The sequence below is a fragment of the Tursiops truncatus genome, chromosome 16 (assembly GCF_011762595.2).
Source record: "Tursiops truncatus isolate mTurTru1 chromosome 16, mTurTru1.mat.Y, whole genome shotgun sequence".
Lineage (NCBI taxonomy): Eukaryota > Metazoa > Chordata > Mammalia > Artiodactyla > Delphinidae > Tursiops > Tursiops truncatus.
The window spans coordinates 33,904,629-33,923,426 of NC_047049.1; the positions used below are offsets into that span (position 1 = coordinate 33,904,629).

At 38.2% G+C, this 18,798-nt stretch overlaps 1 protein-coding gene and 1 pseudogene across 1 annotated transcript in view; both read right to left on the reverse strand.

Moving 5' to 3' along the window:
• The window catches only part of LOC117308545 (serine/threonine-protein kinase MARK2-like), a 29,687-nt pseudogene extending 24,613 nt beyond the window's left edge, over window positions 1-5,074 (reverse strand).
• A 247-nt stretch (window positions 5,075-5,321) lies between these two features.
• Window positions 5,322-18,798, reverse strand: part of MARCHF5 (membrane associated ring-CH-type finger 5) — a 55,577-nt gene continuing 42,100 nt past the window's right edge. Inside the window, exons 3-5 of the mRNA XM_073793745.1 lie at window positions 9,316-9,499; window positions 9,025-9,191; window positions 5,322-8,242 (exon numbers count right to left, since the gene is read on the reverse strand). Of these exons, the coding sequence (XP_073649846.1) occupies window positions 8,126-8,242; window positions 9,025-9,191; window positions 9,316-9,499 (468 nt within the window). The 3' untranslated portion in view covers window positions 5,322-8,125. The remainder of the gene's footprint in view (window positions 8,243-9,024; window positions 9,192-9,315; window positions 9,500-18,798) is intronic.

The following is an 18,798-nucleotide window of genomic DNA, read 5'->3' on the forward strand; positions in this document are numbered from 1 at the left end:
CTTTAAGTTTTTGTTTTTTTGATGTGGACCTTTTTTTTTTAAAGTCTTTATTGAATGTGTTACAATATTGCTTCTGTTTTTATGTTTTGGCTTTTTGGCCACAAGGCATGTGGGATCTTAGCTCCCCGACCAGGGATCGAACCCACACCCCCTGCATTAGAAGGCAAAGTCTTAACCTCGGGACCACCAAGGAAGTCCAATTCTTAACTCCCTAACTCTATTACACTGAATAAAGTTCAGTGTAATAAAGTTCACATCCTCATTCTTGCTGGGCCTCATAGTAAGTAGGGTATAGTGCCACATCCCTTGACTTTGTCTTTGACCATGTGAATTGCTTGGCCCCATTAGCAGACGTGAAATGAACAGAGACTTGAAATAAGCTTGCATGGTTGGGTTGCTGTCTTGCTGTCCTGCTTTTCACCATGAGAACAATATTCCATGGGTAGACACTGGTATAGGAGGATAAGAGACATGTGGAGCAGACTTGAACCCAACTTGAGGCTTGGGTCCAAGCCCAACAGAGCCAACCTGAAGAGGGGAGAAGGAAGAAATAAATGCTTGTGCTGTATGCCATTGAAATTTTGTGGTGGTTTGTAACGGAAAGGGGCTGACTAATATAGATGCTGACTTACGGAGGTCTTCCCCAAAAGAAAAGTTGGCTCTCTACCTTTTCGCTACACAGTGAAGGGCACCAATTGACAGGCATTTTGCATCCCTACAGAGCTTCCAGTCAGCTGTTTAGTGCATTACTTTTATTTTATTTTTTAAAAACATTTATTTATTTATTTGGCTGTGCTGGATCTTCAGTCATGGCACACAAGATCTTTTGTTGCAGCATGCGGGATCTTAGTTGCGGCATGTGGGATCTAATTCCCTGAACAGGGATCGAACCCAGGCCCCCTGCATTGGGAGTGCAGAGTCTTAGCCACTGGACCACCGGGGAAGTCCCTAGTGTATTACTTTTAAATATAAAAGGATAACCAAGGATCACCAGGCTCTCAAGGAAAAGAGTTCAGAGGAAATAGGCAATGCAGAGAGTAGAACAAAATATTTTTAAAAAACTAATAATAATCTGAGGAGATAAGAGAAGATATTACATCCACAAGCCAAGGTCAAGGACAGGGTCCTATTGCTATATGGAAAAATAAAAGATGGAAAATTCAGAGAATAATTAAGAGCTCTTAGAAATTCAAAATAGGATAGTCAAAATGAAAATTGCAAGAGAAGGGCTGGAAGTTAAAGTCAAGTAACTCTTGAAAGACAGTTGAATCATCAAAGGGAGAACATAAGAACATAAGAAAATAAGACTTTTTTTGAGCTCTAGAGAGTAGTTTGGTGAAAAGCTTTGAAAAGAAATATAATCATCAATACCTCAGAAAAAGAGGGATGTCGAACTGGTTAAATAAAATTTTGCAGAAAGTTTATGGTTTTGGTTAATTACTGTAAGAAGGAAAGGACCATTAACTGATGTATAATTACACTGGTGAGAACAACCAACAAAATCAGGACAAGCAGCTGTTAGTGAAGAACAGGGCACAGCAAAGCCTTCAAAGCCTCTTAGAAATCTGTCAAATAGGTAAATTACGCTATGTTAGTGGCTGTATGAACTAGAAGTAAGAGCTTTCTTATAAAAGTAGACTGCAAGCTCCATGAGGGCAGGACTCACGTCTTGGCTCATTCATATGTATAGCAATAGATCTCTTTCTATATATACACGAGGAAATAGAGTTATGATTTAAATTATCACTATTCTAATAACTAAAAATTGGGGTTGCTTGATTATTCAGCCAAAGCCATCAAACCCTTGCCAGTTACTAACTCTCTTTTGTAGCAGCCTGAGGGCTGAGGTACCACATTGGTTGTAACCTTAACAACCTTTGTTAAGAATTACATCATGGTAATGAGATACTATTACTATATACCCACCAGTATGGCTAAAATTAAAAAGATTGTTGATAGATGTCAGAATAGGATTGTGTCTTGGGAGGGATGTATTAACTGGGAAGAGGGCATTTTCTAGGGAGATGGAAATAAATATTCTATATGGTGTAGATTGTTGTCACACAGGGGTATACAGTTGATCCTTGAACAACATGGGTTTGAACTGCGTGGGTCCACTTATATGTGGATTTTTTTCAATAAAAATATGTATGTGTATAAAGATCCATTGAGTTGTTACCTTTAAAAATTGTTTATTTTACTGTATAAAATTAAAACAATAAAAAAAGACCTCACATTTAAAATCATTGAAATGTGGGAGACATCACAGTCTTGGAGAATGAGAAAATAGAATAGGCAGAGAAAGGAGAGGGGAGCATTTAGGGCACTTAGCCTCCACGTTCTCACATGCTAAATGGGTATAAGAAAGAGTGTAGATGAACAGAAAACAAGTACATCAGGAATTGGCTCATAGGTGAATCATGTAAATAAAAACCAGTTGAAATTGTCCCTCTTCTGCTCTGAAGACTCAAACACTTGCTCTCCTCTGTCCTTGAAGACCAACACAAATGGCCACATAATATATGACCCCATTTAAAGGAAATGTCCAGAATAGGCAAATCTGGACAGGAAGTAAATTTGGGGTTTCCAGGGCCGGGTGGAGGGGGACTTTGAGACTGCTGATTGGTATAGGGTTTCTTTTGGGGGGAATAGAAATGTTCTGGAACTAGATAGGGGTAATGGTTACACAACTCTGAAAATACTATACTATACTATACTTCAGTATAAATCAATGATTGTACACTTTTTTTTTTGCTGTGTTGGTCTTCATTGTTGTGCGCGGGCTTTCTCTAGTTGTGGAGAGCGGGGGCTACTCTTTGTTGCGGTGCATGGGCTTCTTATTGCGGTGGCTTCTCATGTTGCAGAGCGCGGGCACTAGGTGCGCAGGCTTCAGTAGTTGTGGCACACGGGCTTAGTTGCTCCAAGGCATGTGGGATCTTCCCGGACCAGGGCTCGAACCCATGTCCCCTGCATTGGCAGGTGGATTCTTAACCACTGCACCACCAGGGAAGTCCCTTTATTTTTTTAAATATTCATTAGAAATATTTTCATATCATTATGTAAACAGCTCTTTCATTGTTTTTTTTTTAGAGCTATATAGTATTCAATATGGATATACCATAATTTATTTAACCAATTCCCTACTGACATTTAGGTTGATTCAAATTTCTTGTTATTACATATATTGCTGCAAGGAATATATAGAGCAAATATATTTCAAGAAAAATTCCTAGAATTCGAACTGCTGAGTCAATGGGTACATGTATTTGTAATTTAGAAAGATACTAATTACCCTCCATACCAGTTTACACCCCAAACCATAATATAAAAAAATGGCCCATTTATTATCCTGGATGATATGGTATTTAATCACTTACGGCCCTTTCTGTGAATCAAGTACATCAGAATTAAATGACTATGCAAAACACTTTCTAAGTTATTAACTGAAAAGAGGTCAAGATTATATTTCCTTGTGGGGTGGGTGGAGTGGAGGGGGTCAGAGATCGACTAGGAAAGGCCATAAAAAAGGGCATTACTTACCTGTGCCAAATTATTTTCTCTCAGCTCTAAGTTCACTCTTCCTTGCCCAACTTTGTGATATGGAACTGGATTCTGTATACCATTTTCCTTTGGAACAACAGAGGGCACTGGAGTGACACTGCAAGGCAAAAATGTATCAAGATTTATACTTAAAGATTGTGCACTTTTAATTAATTTGGCTGCGCCGGGTCTTAGTTACAGCACAAGGGATCTTCGTTGCCTCGTGCAAGATCTTCCCCGTGGCATGTGGGATCTTTTTTTAGATGCGGCACGTGGGATCTAGTTCCCTGACCAGGGACCGAACCCGGACCCCTGCATTGGGAGTGCGGAGTCTTAACCACTAGACCACCAGGTAAGTCCCAATCGTGTACTTTATGTGTCTTAATTTTGGTGTACAATTATCTGAATTGGTAAATACACTGATACCCAAGAATACGTTGTTCGATGTGAATTATTAAAAGGTCATGAACGTATTACCTCTCAGTTCCTGTTACAGATTGTTTCTTGCTAATTTTAAACTAGAGACAGTCTGTATTTAAGGAGGGCACATCTTCTAAGATTTCAAAGTATTCAACAGCAGCCCATGAACGCTGCTAATTTGTGGAGTAGAGTAGTAAACAAAAGTAAAACACCGCCCCCCCCACACCCTTATGGATCTTACATTCTTGGGGGGGGTAATTTCATAATAAGACTAAGATCTGTTGTGTACTTTGAAGACTCTAAACATCTCAAAGCAGGTTTATTTCCCATCTACCAAAGGATTTATTAGCACAGTGCTTGGCTCATACAGGTGCTCAACAAACATCCGGTAAAGTAGGATACGTTGTTGGCCTACAGTAACCTTGGCAAGCTGTTAGCAGTACGATAAATCCACATGGGCTTGACCAGAACAGCCGAGCCTCTGTTACTTGTCCAAGTCTTCTACACTGAGCTGCAAATCCTTCTTCTTTTCCCTTTGCTCAGGATCTTTGTTCCAGGAAGGCAATTAAACATTTCATCGCTATACCCATTAGAGGGTGCGTGGGTGGCAGGTAGCAGAGAAGCAGCAAACTTGAGATCCCAGGGGACCAAAGAAAGGTTATGGGCAAACAAACCTCCAAGTTGGCACAGATATATTTAGTTTCTCTGTATATCAAACTGTCCCAGCATGTTATCTCACTTAATCTGCACAATAACCCAGGGGATTGGTTTTATAATCTTCATCTTATTGATAAGGAAGTTGAGGGTCTATCTGAAAGGTAAAGTAACTTGCCCTACAACCATTAAACATCAGCTAGAATATGCATCCAGGACTGACTCTATGGCTGTTTCTCTGCTAGTCTCAGACGGTGACAGTGAAATGATTTAGATACAATACTATCCCCATGGATGGAAAGGCCTTTATTTGATGTACTCATTCTGGAAGATTCTAATCTGCTTCAGAAACTAAAGTTCTTAGTATCTTGGAGGAAGCAACTTTTTCTGTGTTCCCAACCCACCTGAGTATACTTTGATACCTGTGGCATAAGACCACCCACAGATCTCGTCTAATCATAGTCCAAGTGGCTCTGAGGGTAGGTGAGGGGGGATTCATCTTAAAAATTAGAACATACTTGGAATTTAGGTTTGCCTGCTTATGAAATTAAGACAAATTTCTTTACAGTTCTTAAAAAATTCAGATTACTTGTACTAAGAGAAAATCTCACTAGTATCTCGATTACTATGATTTAAAAAGAATTAAGTAGGTACAGAATAAACAAATTATGTTTTGGAAGTTGTTCAACAGACAAAGTACACCTAGAGGACATAAAAATTCTTTATTTAACCTAATCCAGCCAGTGTTGAGATAGTCTGCTATGTTAAAAACAAGACGTTTAAAAAAATTACAGCACAGTTAGCAAGGCAGTGACTAATTAAGTCACTCAGTTTAATTTTATATTCTTCACAGTCATTTGATAATCATTTAATGATGAACAATATTTTCTGCCACTTTGGAGATAAGTTAAATTCTGCAAAGAAGAGAATTCTACTAGTTGTCATTGAATTTTATAAAAGAGGTTTAAAACATTATAGAAATAACACAGTAAAGAAACGTGAAAATAAACTGGAAAACACAAATATACCTGCCCATCCCAAAAGTCTTAATCTGTCCCCTAATGTTTCTCGTTTACTGCCTCGTTCCCTTTTCCTAGTGTTCAGCAATTAAGACACTACTGCTCTGTAGAGGCTATTTTGAGCTTAGCTAAAGTGCCTCTCTCTGTTTCTTTCATTTCTCAGTTAATCCTAGAAACAGTCTTCTAAGTATTATTTGTATTTCAGAGATGAAGAAAACTGTAGCTGAGAGCAAGGTGTCACTTGATGAAAGTCATACATACAGTTATTAAAAGCAGAATTAGGACCTGAACCTAGGTCCACCCAACTTTAGTCAGCCCATGCTTTTGTTGATTCAGGGTGGTGCAGGACACTTTCTGAAGAGGCTGGTACCTGGTACTTCTTGAGCTAAGGCTCTTTAGATTTAAATGTGTTCAATTCCAGGGCTGAGGCTACTCTGGTCCCCAGGCACTTGCAGTTCCCTCCCCACAGCCCTCAAAACTCCTTCTCCCTGCCCCTAAAGGATTAGAGTTGTTTCTCTGGCCCCCACAAGCCCTGATGCCAAACAAATCCAAGCAGTCATTCCCCCATTTTGGGCATAAAGTAATAAATGGGGAACTGTGTGCTTGTGTAACTTTAGTAAAGGCTGCTAAAAGCTGTTCTACATAACAAAATTATGCAGGAAATATCCAGTATGTCTTTTCATATTGAAAATTTAAGAAAGCCAATATATTTTATAAGCACAGCTATATAATCTGTTATTTTTATATATAATCATAGTTTTATATCTCCCCTTCAGAACTGTAGCAGTGATCTTAATATAAGGCTCACTGTCAGTCAAATATTCCCTTCCTCCCCAAGTAATTACAACTTTGAATGTTCAATAGCCATTCACATAAATTTCATGTTATAACTCAAAATTAAGACATTCATACTATAGAAAGGTACCAGTCTTAAATTACTGAAGTTAACATATACTACTGTAATCTAACATAGCTCAATCTATACTTGCTACAATCCTAAAGAGAAGTGGCCACTTATCAGTAAGGGGGAACATTCATATTGCCATGCATTAGATACTGTGAACAAGAAAATAAATAGGGTTTTTGGAACTATCTTTAAAATACTTAATACTAATTGATGAAAATCACTCCAAGACCAGATCGCTGAACATTAAAAGGGTCACTACTGAAGAGCTTAAAATAAATAATTGCTTTTGAAAAATGAATATAAAACTAGTTAAACAGTGACTATTAAGGTGCTAGCCTCCTCAGTATGACAAGCAATTTAAATTTAAAAATATTAGTATTGGTTTTTTTCTTATAATTTGACAAAAACAATGACCTTAATATTTACTCAAGACTTGTTTTCATAATTATTTCCTCACTGACTGGTATAAAAACAAAGAGCTCAAGGCCTCACCTTGGTTTACTCACTGCTGGTTTTCTACCTGTTGAAACTAGACTGTAAACTACATGAAAGCAGGAACCAAGTCTGTCTTGTTCACCACTGTATCCCCACAACACTTTGCATAGTGCCTGGGGAAGTAGGAGGTGATCAACAAACACCTGAATAACTGAATCGATGAGAAAGGAGAGGAAAATAACTTTATTTTTTGCAAATCGTTCTCTGTGCTCAAACTACTATAAACTGGCAGTTCTAATTTCTAGAAACACGAATTTAAAAACCTTACTCCGGTGATGGAAGGACCTGATGTCGCTGTCTCTGTCTCTGCCTTTCTCTCTCTCTCTCTCACTCACTCACACACACACACACACACACACACACACACACACACACACACACAGTAATTAAGACTGCATAAGTCAAAATTACAATATGAACTATGAGATGTCAACATTATATAAATAAAATTTAATAGTGAAAAAGTGATCTGGAAGCCCTGTGAATTTTTACCCTACACGTTTTGGAGGATATCACATGGGTTAAGAAAAACACAGCAAAATTGCATTTGTTCAGATAATCATTTGAATGTTTACATACATTTTTGGTTTGTTAATTATGTATAACTAATTTACATTTCCTCATATTAACATATACTCCTGTTTAGCTTGTAATCAAATTATGCCAGTGAGAAAAATCCTCATAGTACCTTCATTGAATTGCTGATTCTAAGAAAACACTGAACATGAACATGTACAAAAGAGGCCTTTGAATAAAACAGCATGTGCATTTTTAAATATCTGCACAGTTTGATCTTTACATTTCTGTCTGAAGAAAATATGAACAAAACTCAGGTTCACCATGCTAAGATAATGGTTCAGATGACTGCCATAAAAGAAGTAGATACAAAACAATGAAAACAAATCACATCCTTAGGTTCCGTGATTACTGAGAGGGTTTCCCCTTCCCTAAGTGCTTTATTTTACTTCTTAAAAATATGAGAGCAGCAGCTTATCGCAAGTCTCCACTACTGTGCATTAATGATGGAATCAAAACAACACAACAGACTCATAAGAATGAGAGGACTGCAGAACAATGAGAAGTCACAGTTTTATGCTTCTTCTTGCTCTGGATAATTTAGAATTTTGCGGTGTGCCTGACGTAAATATTGCTGCTGTTTGAAGTAAACCTTGAATGCTCCTTTAATGGCAACAAAAGCAATTCCACCCTAAAAAAAAGAGAAAAATTAGCTTTTTATAATGCAGATTTAGAGGAACATAATAAAAATCATTTTACTTAAATCACAAAAGACACAAGCATTGTTGCTAATTCAGATGACCGCAAATGAAATAGTTCTCTCTTTTTTTTTTTTTTTACTAGGGGTAAGATAGGAATAGACTATTAGAGGTCAGAAAGCCTTTATCCTCTCTGAGTAATCTTCCTTCCACTTAGCTCGAAATCCATTCTCACATAGTAGAGAGAATGCCCAGGCATTATATGCAGGCTGCTACCAGAGGGGAGAAGTGGGAACAATAATAATGACATCAAACAACATAAGGGCTTACTATGTGCTAGCACTTCAAATGAATTATCTGATTTAACCCTCACAATAATCCTGAGGTAGCTACCATTACTATCTCCATTCTACAAGCATAGAGAAATCAAGAAATTTTATTTAGGTTTCTCAGAAAGGCAATGTCTGTGATAGGATTTGACCTGGGCAGTCTGACCCTAGAGCAGAAACTTTTCAACACTATCTTTTGGGAGTAATGATTCACGCATATCCCAGGAGAGAACTCCCACAGCATAGTTCCAGAAGACCAGAACTACTGCAGTGGATCCTCGTCTTTTTATTGCTATTGGATGACAGCGGGGATCAAATAGAGACTTAAGGCACAGGAGCCATAGTATAAATATTTATATAGTCCCATTCTTTTTTTTTTAAACAAATATACAGTTCTTTCTCTTTTGCATAGTCACTTGAAAAAAGTAATATTAAAGCCACCTTACCAAGATTGTCCTTTGTAAATTAGAGTTAACACTACTGAACATTAGTTTACCAACTATTGTTGCAATAGTAGGAAAAACAAGGGCTCCACACAAAATTCGGGTTGCAGAGACATGATCTGCTAAAGGATTAGCCTCGGCTGGAATTCGAGGAACAGGACAACCAATCCCTAGAGAAAAAAATGTAGGGTATTAGTGCTAATAAATCAGAATATCTAAAATATCTTTGCATGCTAGGATTCGTCCACAAGATTAATTTGGTATGTTCATTACCACCACAATTCAGGGCCTTACCTGGAAATATACTGTTCAAAATTTGTAGTTTATTTGAGTATTTGCGCCATAGTCTAAGCACATAGTCCTCCCAGCGAATCATCTTGCCTAATATCAGCATGACAGGAATAGTAGGAAGTCCAATTAAAAGGAATAAAGGATCAGCTCTCTCCATAACATCCAGACCTTCTTTATGGCCTACAACCTGTGAAACAGATAGCATTTGCTCCAATCATTTCCTTATCTAATGAAGGGTTCCATGCTTGAGTGCAATTCATTTTAGAGGAAATGCTAAATTTCAAAAGAATACAGAAAGTTTTAAAAATAAGCTGGAAAGCTATCAATCCTGATTTATTTATAAGAAATGTCTCTCATTCAAGGGGAAAAAGAAAAGCTCCCAAGCTGTTTCATATTACATTGGAATAAAAGCTTTAATTGATTACATTTCAATAGAGGGGAGAGGACTTCTGGTTCTTGCTTCCATTCCTCTATTTAATTTGGTTAGATTGGGCTATAATTTTAGGTCTCATGTGTCTTCAAGAAGAGCAACTGTTTTCCTGCTCTTCCTACTAGGAGGTAAGCACAGCCAGCCAAGAGGCAGGATCGGCCTTCAGGAGATGGTCTGAAATCTCATTTCTCTTTGGCTTTCTCCCTGCTCAGTGGTGTCTGGGATTGCGTGTGATTTCTCTGGCTGGCTAAATGCCTGCTCTACAGACTTAACTCTCCTAAAATGCAATTCCAAGGTCTATATTTGAGGGAATGCAATAGGAAGTCCAGTTCTGGTTACAGGTTCCAGTCACTTTTTCTAATCCAGGAACCCAAGGGTGCCTATCTATGGGGTAATAAAGCTAAAACAATCCTTCCCCTCTCATCTGGGTATTGGGGTTATTTCTCAATTGGTTTAGATCTGAGAGGGCAAGAAGGACATGATTAATTTGCATTTGTGAATCTCCATACTTCCCCTCCTGGCAAAATTCTTTCACTTGCTGATCAATCTTGGTCTTACATGTCTCTCAACATGGCCACTTTGTTGGTGAGCATCTTACTTTTAACTAGAAAATTTCCCTAAAAATTCTTTCACAGGTCTCAAATGACCTCCCTTTAGCCAAAAGTCTCAAATGCTGGCAAATTAAATATATTTCTCTGACGGATTATTCTTGGCAGTTATGACAGTGGAGACTATTTCAGAATCTTGGGGTTTTAGCCCATCCAGGTATCACAGCTTGATATGAGGAGACTACTATAAAGGTTTCTATATAGTTTTTCTGTACACACTTGAGGATTAAACTATGAAGAAAGGATTGTTGATATAGACAATTTATGTCTTTGCCTTTGTCTATATCTCTGAGAGGGACGAGGGAAAAGAAAGGAAGGGAAGGGAGAAAAGAAGGTAGGGAAGACTAAAAGCTCCAGGGACAATATCTACTCAGGAAAGCAAACTCATGAAAAAGTAAACAGGGTTTTTTTTCAAAAATGAGATGCCCTTTACGTCAGCTATTATAGCAGATTTTTTTAGGTGGACTTCAAGGAGATGTGAAATAAGGAAGCTGACAATGGTCATGGCAAATTCAAATTCTAGACAACAGACTTGATCCAGGTAGAAATAGTTTATAAAATTATGTGGAGGGACTTCCCTGGCAGTCCAGTGGTTAAACTCTGCACTTCCAACACAGGGGGCACGGGTTCAATGCCTGGTCGGGGAACTAAGAGCCCACATGCCATGCTGTGTGGCGTGGCCAACCAAAAAAAAAAAAAAAAAAAAAGAAAAGAAAAAGCATGTGGAGAGGACCAAAATGGGTGCTTTTAAAATTTCAGCTAAGGATATAGCCCAGACTTTTGTGCATGATTAATTTATCTAACCAAGACGTAACATTAAAGAACAGAGGACTAGCCTCTTCCAAATGGTCAAAACCCATGGTATCAGTATCTGATATTCTTCTGTGTTTCCAGGTAGAAATTAACAACCTCATATCTTGCATGTAAAGGGTGGTTGTTTTGAGCTGCCCTAAAGTGAAATAGTCTGGTTCACCATATTTCATAAACACATATCCCACCCTGGTGGCAAAAGTGGATTAGCCCAGAAACTGTCTTTACCTATAATGCTTGTCACATGACACTCTATTTTTTTGTATCATTTTATTATTTTCAATATTATGATCACTTTAAAGTTATAACTAAATGTGATTTAAATACTCCCAAAGTGTTAGCAAATAAATTCAGAAATTTGAAAAATTCCTTTGTTGGGTTATGTTTTCTTTTTAGAATTTAGGGTTTAAAAATATAAAGCAGGGCTTCCTTGGTGGCGCAGTGGTTGAGAGTCCGCCTGCCAATGCCGGGTACATGGGTTCGTGCCCTGGTCCGGGAAGATCCCACATGCTGTGGAGGGGCTGGGCCCGTGAGCAATGGCCACTGAGCCTGCGCGTCCGGAGCCTGTGTTCCGCAATGGGAGAGGCCACAACAGTGAGAGGCCCGTGTACAGAAAAAAAAAAAAATATATATATATAAAGCAAAGTGAATATTCAGGTATGGACTATAGTAAGGGAAAATTTATTCCTCATGGGTAGCAGTAAAAACTTTCCAACCAGGTGTCTAAGAATGAGGAAATAAAAAAGAAAATAGGGCAAACAGTGAGCAAAAGCCCATTTTCCCCACCTGTGATCAAGAGTCATGCTTTGTGCTTAAGCTGAGGCTGACCATTACATGCATACCTGCATGCATTCATTCAACTGAATAATGATTACGTGCCAGACACAGGCCTAGGTGCTGGGAATTAAAAGGTGAGCTAAATAGACGTCTTTTGGAGGTAAGAGGCAATCAAATCAAACAAGTGTGCAAATATAATGTTAAGGAACTAGGACAGTGTAACACCTGTAGTGTCATACTACGTACCGCTACAGTCAGACTCAAGGGTAATAAATGAAAGCTGAATTAATCAATGGTTCTGATTTAACTTTGGTCAATATAAAACCAGCAAATCTTGTGTAAGATCATGTACATTCTGATGTTATGCCCTAAGACTGAAAAAGAGATAACTTTCAAGACTTAAATTTTGAGGTTAGATTCAGGAACTATAGAATGTCTTCTCTAAGATTTTTTTTTTTTTTGTGGTATGCAGGCCTCTCACTGTTGAGGCCCCTCCCGCTGCAGAGCACAGGCTCCGGACGCGCAGGCTCAGCGGCCATGGCTCACGGGCCCAGCTGCTCCGCGGCATGTGGGATCTTCCCGGACCGGGGCACGAACCCGTGCCCCCTGCATCGGCAGGTGGACTCTCCACCACTGCGCCACCAGGGAAGCCCTTCTCTAAGAATTTTTTATCCATGTACAAAATCAAGGCCTATGGAATTGCAGGTTTAGAGAAAGGTTTATTTGTTTTTCTGCTTAAGAGCTAAAAGCTAAATCTCCATAGTCAGCTAGGCCTGCGGTTCATCAATGCTAAAATGCTAAGAGTTAGTTTTAATTAAGTTTTGATCTTTTAAAGCACTGCCTATAGAACCCTACTTTTAAATGGGAGGATGGAACAGCAATGAACTAAAAGGTTTCCTTAGAATTCAGGGTAATTAGATGCAACACAATTAAGAAGGGACAATGCGTGTGGGGGCTGCTTTACAGCAGAGGCAGAAGCAGAGCTGGGCCGGGTGTCAGTGTTCCACTGTTCCTGGATACAATGCTCCAGCTGCCTCTGGGACCAGCTATTATTTCAGGAGCCCTAGATTAGGGACAGGAGTCCTAAAGCTTCTTCCTTGCTGGAAGGTGGTACTGGTATTGGACATGTAAGCTCTCTGAACCTGTAAACTAGGAATAATTGATAGTATCTATGTCACAAGATTGTTGCAAGAATTATACGCATCAGTGCTTGAAAGGTGTTCAGCCAGGTGCTAGGGGAAGAAAAAGTTAACTATCACGTTGTCTTTTCAACAGAAATTTAAATCAAAGGGACCATTCAAGTTCTTTACAACGAAAAGGGATTGAACCTAAGACTGGTTCATGAAAAAATAAATGGGAAAAAACAGTGATCTGATTCCTTAATCTGATTTACCTGAACTTCAGAGTAGTCAGAGAACAAAAGGAAAAAAAATAGTTAAGTGTGAAAAAGAAAATCCTAAATTCTGCTGATGGAGTAGGGGGCACGACTGCTATCAAATATTCAGAAAGATAAAAGTCTTCCGAATACTCTTAAATCACACAACAGGAGCTATCTACTGTCACAGCTAATCGCTCCCATTTCTGGGCTAAAAAAAAAAATCTTTTCAAGTGAGACAGTACATGTGAAGGTTATATCTAAATGGTAACACATAATGTATATATGCATTATCATCATTTTAGTTCTTTTCTGTCACCATTAACATGTTTATTTTTGTCTCCTTGCTCATATCATTTCCTCCTCTCTGCCAATCCAAATCATTCTCTTCAAGGGTCAGCTCAAGACTTATTTTTTTCATAACTTCAAATGATCTTTCACTTTTACTGAATTAAAACACTGCTAATGTAGTCTTTCCTTAATTGGCTCCTGTTGTTGAAGTGTCTCATTAATTACGAGAATTCTTTTAAGACTGTGCTAGCCTAATATCTTTTCAAAAAGAGCCATCTTGGGCTTCCCTGGTGGCGCAGTGGTTGAGAGTCCGCCTGCCGATGCAGGGGACACGGGTTCGTGCCCCGGTCCGGGAAGATCCCACATGCCGCGGAGCGGCTGGGCCCGTGAGCCATGGCCGCTGAGCCTGCGCGTCCGGAGCCTGTGCTCCGCAACGGGAGAGGCCACAGCAGTGAGAGGCCCGCGTACCGCAAAAAAAAAAAAAAAAAAAAAAAAAAAAAAAAAAAAAGAGCCATCTTATTTCTTATGGTCAATTAGGTCTTAAAGAGAAATCACTTAATCTCAAAGGGCCTTAGTTTCCCCATCTGCAAAAACATACTTTTGTATAATGTAGTTGTACATTAAACAATGTATAATCTCTAAGTTTTCAGGTCTTTGTCAGTCCTAGTGAATGGTCCTGAACTTCCTGGATCTAATGATATACTAATACTCATTACTGGGGCTTAACAAATTATTACAGAACATATAGTCAGTTAAACAAACCTGTTACTACCTGATAGAATTGGTCATATTAAAAAAATCACTATTTATGAAAGCCTTTTAAAGTTAACATCTGTGTATATGCTATACAGGGGACATCTACGTATAAGATAGTCTCTACTTTCTCAAGGAAATTACCTGCCAATAGGAGGAGTAAGGCCTGAATACAGCAAAAGTTAAATAACTTAGGTAATCTATATAAGAAATAGCACTTGGTCAACACAGGATTGGCTGCCATTTGAGGAATAAAAATGTCATGAATGCAGAGGAAGAAGAAATCACACTGGGCAGGAGTTGCCTGATAACTTTCATGGAGGGAAAGTGGCTGAACTAAGCCTGGAAGGAGGGTTTAAATTCGGAGAGAAAGGCCTGAAAGGACAGGTATTAGGCAGGGAGGGTGACATAAGCCAAAGGACAGAGGTAAAAAAACTAAACAACATAAGGATGGGTTGGAGGAGACAGCCCCATAGGCCTCAAAGTAGAATGAAGTTAAGATTGTGGAGAACACTGTATAACAAACCAGGTTAAGGAAATGGAATCTTTTTCAAGTCAGTGATTCTCAACCTTTATCCACTATCCTATGACAAATGATTTGTGATTCATTCCAGTGACTACATCCAGATTTCTGGGGTGTCATCAACATTTTATAAAGAAGCATTGCAATATTCTGTCTCACCATGATTAGACAGGTTATGTGCAACTTCTAGAATATTACATATAATCCCTTCGATCCCTTTTTCTTTCATGTACTCTTTAATTTATATTAAAGAAAAGCAAGTTATATCATCTACAAACCAAAGTGTGTTAACTATTACTGAGTTAGTTATGAAACATTTAACCGGGCTTCCCTGGTGGTGCAGTGGTTAAGAATCCGCCTGCCAACGCAGGAGACACAGGTTCGAGCCCTGGTCTGGGAGGATCCCACATGCCGTGGAGCAACTAAGCCCGTGCGCCACAACTACCGAGCCTGCGCTCTAGAGCCCGCGAGCCACAACTACAGAGCCCACGAGCCACAACCACTGAGCCCACATGCCACAACTACTGAAGCCCGTGAGCCTAGAGCCCGTGCTCAGCAACAAGAGAAGCCACTGCTATGAGAAGCCCGCGCACCACAACGAAGAGTAGCCCCCCGCTCATTGCAACTAGAGAAAGCCTGCATGCAGCAACAAAGACCCAACACAGCCAAAAATATAAATAAATTTATTAAAAAAAAAAGGAAACATTTAACCAATCTAGGTGCTGCTTTTGAAAATGATCACTTAAGTTAGAGGAGACGTTAAGCTTTGAAGTAAAATGTTGAAAGGTATTATTTAAGAAGATTCATTTGGAAGGATGGATCAACAGAAAAGAATGAAGTTAAAGAAAACAATCAAGAGGCTCCTTTAGCCATCCAGGTATGATGGGAGAAAGACAATAAGTCAAGTATTAAAGATTGTGGAAAGGAAGCCACAGATGTTAAGACGTATCTAGATGGAAATTGATTGGACTTAGTGGACTGGATATAGCGCTATGAAGTAGAAAGAGTTAAAGGTAATCCTCAGAATGTAGGCTATATATCGAGTAGATGGGAAAATAATTGTAGGAATCAAAGATATAAAGAAATGATAACAGAATAAATTTAGGTTTCAAATTGAAGAAAAGACAAGTTTGATTTCAATAATATTGAGTGTGAAGTCATAAGAGGTCATTTAAGGAGAAGGGCCATGCTGTTCTTATAGGACTGATTTTGGGAAAAGATTAGAGTGAAAGACATCAAAACGCACAGTTAAGATGGCTGGAAATCTTCAAAGAAGAGGTATACAGAGAGAAGAGTCAAGGGCCTGGGACTAAATCTTGAAATTTAAGTCATTCTAATTTTCATCAACAGTTACTAAATGTAGCATTGTTTTGTAATAGCAAAAAACTAGAAGTAACTAACTGTCTAATCAATAAGAGACTGGTTAGTAAACTGTTGAAATTCTATACAAAGAATGCTATGCAGATTTCTCCATACTCTGTGAAAAGATCTCTAAGATTCATTGTTTTTGGAAAAAGGGGGGTTTAGCTCTAATATGTTTCCTTTTGGGGGGATAACTATAATGTGTGTGGGAGAACATATTTATTTTATCTTGCATATGCACAAACAAAGTCTGGAAGAATATATCTGGCTACCTGAGCAGAGGGGAACCTGGGCAAATGAAGGACAGGAGTAAGAAGACTTCCCCCTAGAGAGCTTTTATATATTTTCTTATTTTTAAGCCATGAGAATGTTATCACTTGTTCAAATAATAATTTTAAAAACTCCTAACAAAAATCTATTTAATCTGTTTGATCTTCATATCAAAAGTAACATCATCAAATAGAATAAAATAGTGAACCTGCATCACTGTCACTGCTCCATAAGTCACAGCTGTCCAATAGATAGAGCCAACCATTATTCCTGCTGCAGCAAATGGACAGGCTTTTGAGATCAGTCTATCTGCAAGATCCAAGACGTAAACAACTGGACCTATAATATAAAGAAAACAAAGTTTCAACACAAGACAGATTAAAAAAAAAAACCAGATCTAAAATATTTTTATGAAGTTGGATGCCCTGATGCTTTAGAAATAACTTATAAATGTAATGGGAACCTAGATTTGAACAGATATAGAATTTCTCAGTCATTTGCATGAATAGCTGAGTTTTACTTCCTAAATCCTAGGAAATAGCCTCTTCAAATTTTTATCTTTATCAGTAAACCTAAGAGTAAAGCCTTAACACAGCTGCTTCTTATAAAGGAAAATAGTTCTCTTACTTCTCTTAATGACACTGGCTACTGCAGAATGCCATGGCCATTTCAACTTGCTCTTCACAAACAGTTCCTGGCCACAATTAGTTTCTATAGTACTTGGTAAGACTATCACTTCTTTGACTTCACTTATTACTTCCTTGATAGTGTGTGAAGGTAACCTAGGCTATTTTTTTGTAGTTACACAAGGTCAACCTATCTTACTTTGATATCCAATATACTATATTTAGTTGAGTACTATTCTCTAACAAGCTACTTTTAATGATCATGCCAGTTTTTATGGCATTCCAACAGCTGTATATGCCAATTATGCTTCTATTATTATGTGCTTACAAAGTAAAATTTGGTTATTACCTCCTCTGGTAGTTATTTGGAATAACTATACTAGGAGGAATTATAATAATTGCAATTAAGCCCGATATAATTTAGCTCCAGAATTTTCCAGAATAGTGGAAAAGTCTTAGACCTGAATTAGAGCAAGGCCTAAATAAAGAATTGAATATCTAAGTTGAAATAAAGGAACATGCAACCTTGACTTGGTTAGTAATCATCATATTTGTTGAATGCCCTCTACGTACAAACTATTACTTAGGACATTTTCTTAGAAATGTATAAGAGGTATTACCTACCTCTGGGGGCTTACAATCTATAGGAGGATGCTGTATACAAAACCAACTTATTTTCATTGTACAAAGAAATTCAAATAGCAATATGATGATAAAATCATTAAAAGAACAAGCATCCATCTGTGGAGCCCTGACCAATAGTTCCCCCTGATTGCTGGAGCCAGTAATGTTACTAGTCGCTGTATAAAGACAGACCATACTGTGAAGAAGGAAGAACATTAGGAGAGGTGTCAAAGGGACCTATGATTTAAATTTAGCATATAAACTTATTATTGTCAAAATCTAACTTACATAACATTTAAAACTATGACAAGGCATCTTTTGGGACCAAAGATATCACTAAAGTAAGCCTAGTTCAATGTATACTGACTCTACATTCTACATGATAGCAGGTGCTGTGCCACACATTACATGTATCATTATTTAATCTCATAATGTAGGGTTTAATCCTTAAAATACACAAATTTGCAGGTTTAAGTTTATAACCCTCTCAGAAGACATAGTAAGAAGCATTTTACTAAGTCACCAAAGATCCCTGAAATGCTGGTACTAAAAGTTAAAGCCAATAGGTATATATAAAACCTCAAAACTTAAGCTTTCATATTCTCTATCGATAGTTCTTTAATCAGAAAATTGAAGCCACAAAACAACAACTATAGACTCTTTACAGCACGTTTCCACCTACCAACATCACACCTATCTGAAGTCAATCCCCACTTAATACACCAGATCCCATTCCGTCACCAACTCAAAGACACAGGTCTAGCAATTCACTTCTACCCTCCTACATCATTTCCCCCTACCCTTTATTGGATTATTTTCATCAAACATGTCATTATTTATTCTATCTTAAAAAAAAAAAAAGAAACCCCTTCTCTTGATCCTTCTTTTCCCACTGCTCCATTTCTTTGCTCCCTTTACAACAAAATCACTCAGAAGATTTTTCTGTTTTCACTCTCTCTCTCCAATTCTCTCTTAAATCCACTCCACCAAAACTGCTCATCAAGGTCACTAACAACCCACACATAGCTAAATCCAAT